Consider the following 6,000-nt stretch of genomic DNA (forward strand, 5'->3'; position numbering starts at 1 on the left):
ACAGTATTTTCATTCTACTCATGTATTTTTCCCATTCAACCAATTTATTATCCATTTCATCTCATTTATTCCACAGAAAACTAAAATATTATAAAACTGCTCAGTATAAGGCTTCCTCATAAACTTATTAAAATTTAGAAAAATATTTTATAGCAAATAACCTATATGTAATAAATTGACTATATTAATTTTTATCGACTTTTCCAGCTATGAAACCAAGATTCCATAAAATAATTTCCCCTTTAAACATACAGTATTGGCTGGGCGCAGTGGCTCATGCCTATAATCCCAGCACTTTGGGAGGCTGAAAAGCAGGTGCATCTCTTGAGCCCAGGAGTCCGAGACCAGCCTGGACAACATGGTGACTCCCCGTCTCTACTAAAATTACAAAAATCAGCCAAGTGCGGTGGCATGCGCTTATAGTCCCTACAACTTGGGAGGCTGAGGTTGGAGGATCTCTTGGGCTGGGAGGTAGAGGTTGCAGTGAGCTGAGATCATGCCACTGCACTCCAGCCTGGGCAACAGAGTGAAAGCCTATTTCAAAAAAAACCAAACAACAACAACAAAAAAAACAGAAACACAGAGTCCAAGAATAAACTCATATTTATGGTCATTTGATTTTCAATGAGGGAGCCAATTCAATTCAATGGAAAAAGAATAGTCTTTTCAACAAATTGTGTGTAAACAATTAATATACAAAAACAAAATGAACCTAGACATAGACCTTACATCTTACACAAAAGTTAACTCAAAATAAAATACACACCTAAATGTAAAAAACTTCAAAAATAAAACCTTTTGTGCTTCAAAGGACACCATCGAGAAGTGAAAAAAGGCAACCCATAAAGTGGGAGAAAATACTTGCTATAATCAGATTGCAGCTGATAAGGGACTGGTGGCCAGTATTAAAAAGAACTCTTAGGACTCAGCAACAAAATGACAACCCAGTTTAAAAATGGGCAAAGATCTAAGTATTTTTAAAACCAATGTTACAGTTAATATTTTCTTAAACTACTTATAAAGATGTATGCTCAATAGCATATGTTAACATGTTACTCAGCGTATGTCTTTATAAGTAATTTAAGTAGTAACATCCTTTTCCTTTTTAAAAAAAGGAAAAAACAGTTACTTACATGTACCAAGGACAGAAATCCGACTGCTCTTTGAGATTTGCTCCAGTAAGTCCTGAGCAGGGCATAAAGTGAATGTCCTTTTTGGGATTGAAGCCAACTTTTTTCAAAAATGGCACTAGTTTCTCTTTACATTCTTCATATCTACAATTATAATATAACCAAAATAACTCAATTATAATGTAAACCAAGAACTCTAGTTTCCTAAGTAAACAGATTAAGGTTTAGAAAAGTCCTAGAGAAAAAGGCGTACAATAACAAAACCTAAATCCTTAGTCCCACTCACATAAAATACCAGACATCTATGCTCACCTCTCATTGCTCCAATTTACTGTTGGATCATCCATCTTATTAATCAGCACAATTAGGTGTTTTACACCTGCTGTCTTTGCCAACATTGCATGTTCTCTTGTCTGTCCTCCTTTTTCAAATCCAGTTTCAAACTCTCCTTTCCTGGCTGAGATTACCTAATTCCAAGAAAGGAAACAGTTTACTCCTACGCCTTCAGGCATAACCTTATGGCAGTAAAACATCTTTCCTTTCAGTTATATCACAAGTTTTTTTTGCAAGAAAATAGAAGCAAATGAGTTATGACGTACCTGCTTTTGAATGTCACAAATCAAACAATGTCTAAATGCTTCCAATCCCCCACATTCCCAAAATCTAGTATACCTGCATATTTTAAAATTCCAACATTTACTTTCTAGACCTTGTAACTAAAAAAAAAAAAGTGATCTACTGCCAGTACATTGTGAAAATTGCAAAACGACTGAAGACCATATGAAACAGATGGTTTCCTATTCATCTTTTACCCATGGTGCCTAACGGCAGACTTGGCATTTAATAGAGACTAAGATCTGACATGGTAACAGGTAACAGCAACAGGAGAGAAAAGGTAAAATATATTTTCAGAAGTAAATCAAATTTTGAAGATTTCTTGAAGAGATTAGTATGATGAAAACTGTGACCGTGTACATCATTATATTTCACTGCAACCTGAATTTGAGCTTTTAGAAGATAAATTCAAATTTAAAGACATAAGTGGGGCTACTAACAAATTAGACGGACTGGAAATGTCTTCTTACCAGCACAGCCAGGTCAGCTTGAGAGGCACCACCAATCATATTTGGGACAAAACTCTTGTGGCCAGGGGCATCTAGAATTGTGAAATGCTTCTTTTCGGTTTCAAAATAGGCACGACCCACTTCTACTGTTTTACCCTTGTCTCGTTCTTCCTGATTTGTGTCTAAGGCCCAAGACAAGTACCTGCAATAATTTTTAAAAAAAGAATAATATTCCTAAGAACATCAGAATTTTTAGGATATTCTTCACCATTAAAGATATAATTGACGACATCCAGCTTTATGTCCATCACACAACAACTAAATCATGAACAAGACTGGTGAAATTAAAACTGAGCTGGGCGTGGTGGCTCACACCTGCAATCCTAGCACTTCTGGAGGCCAAGGTGGCGGATCACGAGGTCAGGGGTTTGAGACCAGCCTGACCAACATGGTGACGCCACGTCTCTACTGAAAATACAAAAATTAGCCGGGTGTAGAGGCGCCCACCTATAATCCCACCTACTTAGGAGGCTGAGGCAGAAGAATCGCTTGAACTCAGGAGGCGGAGCTTGCAGTGAGCCAAGATCGTGCCACTGCACTCCAGCCTGGGCGACAGGGAGAGGCTCCATCTCAAATTAAAAGAAAAAAAAGTAAACGAAGAACTTGAAAGAATAGGGCTGGGCGCAGTGGCTCACGCCTGTAATCCCCGCACTTTGGGAGGGTGAGGCTGGCAGATAACCTGAGGTCACGAGTTTGAGACCAGCCTGGCCAATATGACAAAACTTCATCTCTATTAAAAATACAAAAATTGGACAGAGTAGTGCATACCTATAGTCACAGCTATTTCAGAAGCTGAGGCAGGAGAATCGCTTGAAGCTGGGAAGTAGAGGTTGCAGTGAGCCGAGATCGTGCCACTGCACTTCAGGCTGGGCAACAGAGCGAGACTCTGTCTCAAAAAAAAGGGGGGCTGGGCACAGTGGCTCACGCCTATAATCCCAGCACTTTGGGAGGCCGAGGCAGGCCGATCACCTGAGGTCAAGAGATCGAGACCACTGGCCAACGTGGTGAGACCCCGTCTCTACTAAAAATACAAAAATTAGCCGGGCATGGTGGCGCGTGCCTGTAATCCCAGCTACTCGGGAGGCTGAGGCAGGAGAATCGCTTGAACCCAGGAGGCGGAGACTGCAGTGAGCTGAGATTGCACCACTGTACTCCAGCCTGGTGACACAGTGAGACTCTGTCTCAAAAAAAAAGAAAACTGAAAAAAATGTATTATTTTGATTCAAACCCTTGGAGCTTTTATATAAACACAGTCAATTATACAGTCTAGAACATTATTTTATGACAAGTTGACAACATACACAGAAAAACAAAGTACAAATGCCAATATCACTGTGTGTTAAGTGATAATGAGCTCCTTTATTCATTTTTATACTTACATGGCACAAAATACAACACAAATAATGGGTGTCTTGAGAGTCAAAGGGTTAATACAACTTTTTTGGATGGGCACGGTGACTCACACCTATAATCTCAGCACTCTGAGAGGCAAAGGCGGGTGGATCACGAGGTCAGGAGATCAAGACCATCCTAGCTAACACGGTGAAACCCTGTCTCTAGTAAAAACACAAAAAATTAGCCGGGCGTGGTGGCGGGCACCTGTAGTCCGAGCAACTCAGGAAGCTGAGGCAGGAGAATGGTGTGAACCCGGGTGGCAGAGCTTGCAGTCAGCGGAGATGGAGCCACTACACTCCAGCCTGGGCGACAGAGCCCAGGCCATGCCTGGCCCTTTTTTTTTTTTTGAGATGGAGTCTCACTCTGGCCCAGGCTGGAGTGCAGTGGCACCATCTCGGCTCACTGCAACCTCTGCTTCCCAGGTTTCAGCGATTCTCCTGCCTCAGGCTCCCAAGTAGCTAGGATTACAGGTGCCCACCACCACACCTTTCTAATTTTTGTAGTTGTGTTTTTTTTTTTTTTTTTTTTGAGATGGAGTTTCGCTCTTGTTGCCCAGGCTGGAGTGCAACGGCCCGATCTCGGTTCACCGCAACCTCCGCCTCCCGGGTTCAAGTGATGCTCCTGCCTCAGCTTCCCCAGTATATGGGATTAGAGGCATGTGCCACCACGCCCAGCTAATTTTGTATTTTTAGTAAAGACAGGGTTTCTCCATGTTGGTCAGGCTGGTCTCGAACTCCTGACCTCAGGTGATCCGCCTGCCTCGGCCTCCCAAAGAGCTGGGATTATAGGCGTGAGCCACTGCGCCCAGCCATTTTTGTAGTTTTAGTAGAGACAAGGTTTCACCATGTTGGCCAGGGCGGTCTCGAACTCCCGACCTCAGATGATCTGCCTGCCTTGCCTCCCAAAGTGCTGAGATTACAGGCGTGAGTCACCACACCTGGCCCAATAAAAGTTTTTTTTTTTTTTTGACAGGGAGTCTTACTCTGTTGCCCAGGATGGAGTGCAGTGGCATGATCTCGGCTCACTGCAAGCTGCGCCTCCCAGGTTCACGCCATTCTCCTGCCTCAGCCTCCTGAGTAGCTAGGACTACAGGCGCCTGCCACCTCGCCCAGCTAATTTTTTGTATTTTTAGCAGAGAAGCGGTTTCACCGTGTTAGCCACGATGGTCTCGATCTCCTGACCTCGTGATCCGTCCGCCTCGGTCCCCCAAAGTGCTGGGATTACAGGCATAAACCACTGTGCCAGGCCTAAAACTTTTTAATAAAATAAAAAATAAATGTCCTCAGACATTTTGAAAAGTGAAAGCCACTAACGCACCATGTGGGAGCAATGGCTACCTGCTAAAAATTGCTTCAATATTACACTGCCAAGTCAAAATTTATATAAATTCAAACCATCCATAATAGTAAGCATTAATTTAGCTTACCTCATCATCTGTACTTCATAGCATGTCCTCAATTTTTTATAACACTGACTAGCATTTTTCCCGCTTATTATAGAGGAATATAATTTTTTTTTTTAAATGACCATCAAGATCCCATTGAGATAAGGCTTGCTAACTTTTTAAAAATAAAAGTAGTAAGGTTAGAAAGCAGAAAAAAGTTGACTGTCTCACCATTCAAAGGCAACCACTGTCAATAATTCCACTCCATTTTATTTCCAGCATTTATTTACATAATGGTCATAAGTTAAGCACAGGGACATGTCCTGCTTCCCCCCAACTGCCACCACAATGCAAGTTCTATTCATGGTTACTATAAATTATGAAAATGTAAGTTTTCAGTGGTTGCAGAATGACCCAATTAAATGGATGGTTTATAATATTTTCAACAAGTCTATCACCAGATGTATGGATTGTTTCCAAATTTCTCTGTGTAAGTTATTAAGTCATTAGGAACTCATCTACTGGGTATTATGAGGAGAGGGGAAATTTCCTTTGTTGTGATATCATTTTAGATTTCAACAATTTATATTTTAACAGGCTCCAAAAGCACTAAGTGGGCATCGTTTCCTTAAAAGTAATTTATAATGTCATTAAAGTTTACTATACCAAGTTTCTCTGTTTTTCTCTTTAGCTTCTCTTTCATACTTTTCAAGTGTCCTTTTGTCAACCATTCCAGTCAAATACCTGAAAACATTTAAAGAAAAAAAAAGTAAACAATTATTCACAAATTACTCAGTGGAATTAGGAAAATGTGAAAATCGTCGAGGGGAATTTCAACTCCAGAAAATAGTTATTTTATGTGTGTGTGTCCATCTCAAAAAATATATATAAAAAATATATAGTTACAAATGGAAAGAAGGATACTGAATGTGCACAACACAAAGAAAAAAAAATTTTTTGAAAAAAA

At 40.6% G+C, this 6,000-nt stretch overlaps 1 protein-coding gene across 5 annotated transcripts in view; it reads right to left on the bottom strand.

The window, feature by feature from the left end:
- Positions 1–6,000, bottom strand: part of GSPT1 (G1 to S phase transition 1) — a 63,730-nt gene that overhangs the window by 17,338 nt on the left and 40,392 nt on the right. For all 5 annotated transcript variants that reach the window (XM_017890691.1, XM_017890688.1, XM_017890687.1 and 2 more), the window contains 4 exons: positions 5,700–5,777; positions 2,216–2,396; positions 1,443–1,597; positions 1,134–1,274 (listed from right to left, as the gene is read on the bottom strand). In XM_017890691.1, the coding sequence (XP_017746180.1) occupies positions 1,134–1,274; positions 1,443–1,597; positions 2,216–2,396; positions 5,700–5,777 (555 nt within the window). The remainder of the gene's footprint in view (positions 1–1,133; positions 1,275–1,442; positions 1,598–2,215; positions 2,397–5,699; positions 5,778–6,000) is intronic.

Source organism: Rhinopithecus bieti, unplaced genomic scaffold, assembly GCF_001698545.2.
Source record: "Rhinopithecus bieti isolate Rb0 unplaced genomic scaffold, ASM169854v2 scaffold_19459, whole genome shotgun sequence".
Lineage (NCBI taxonomy): Eukaryota > Metazoa > Chordata > Mammalia > Primates > Cercopithecidae > Rhinopithecus > Rhinopithecus bieti.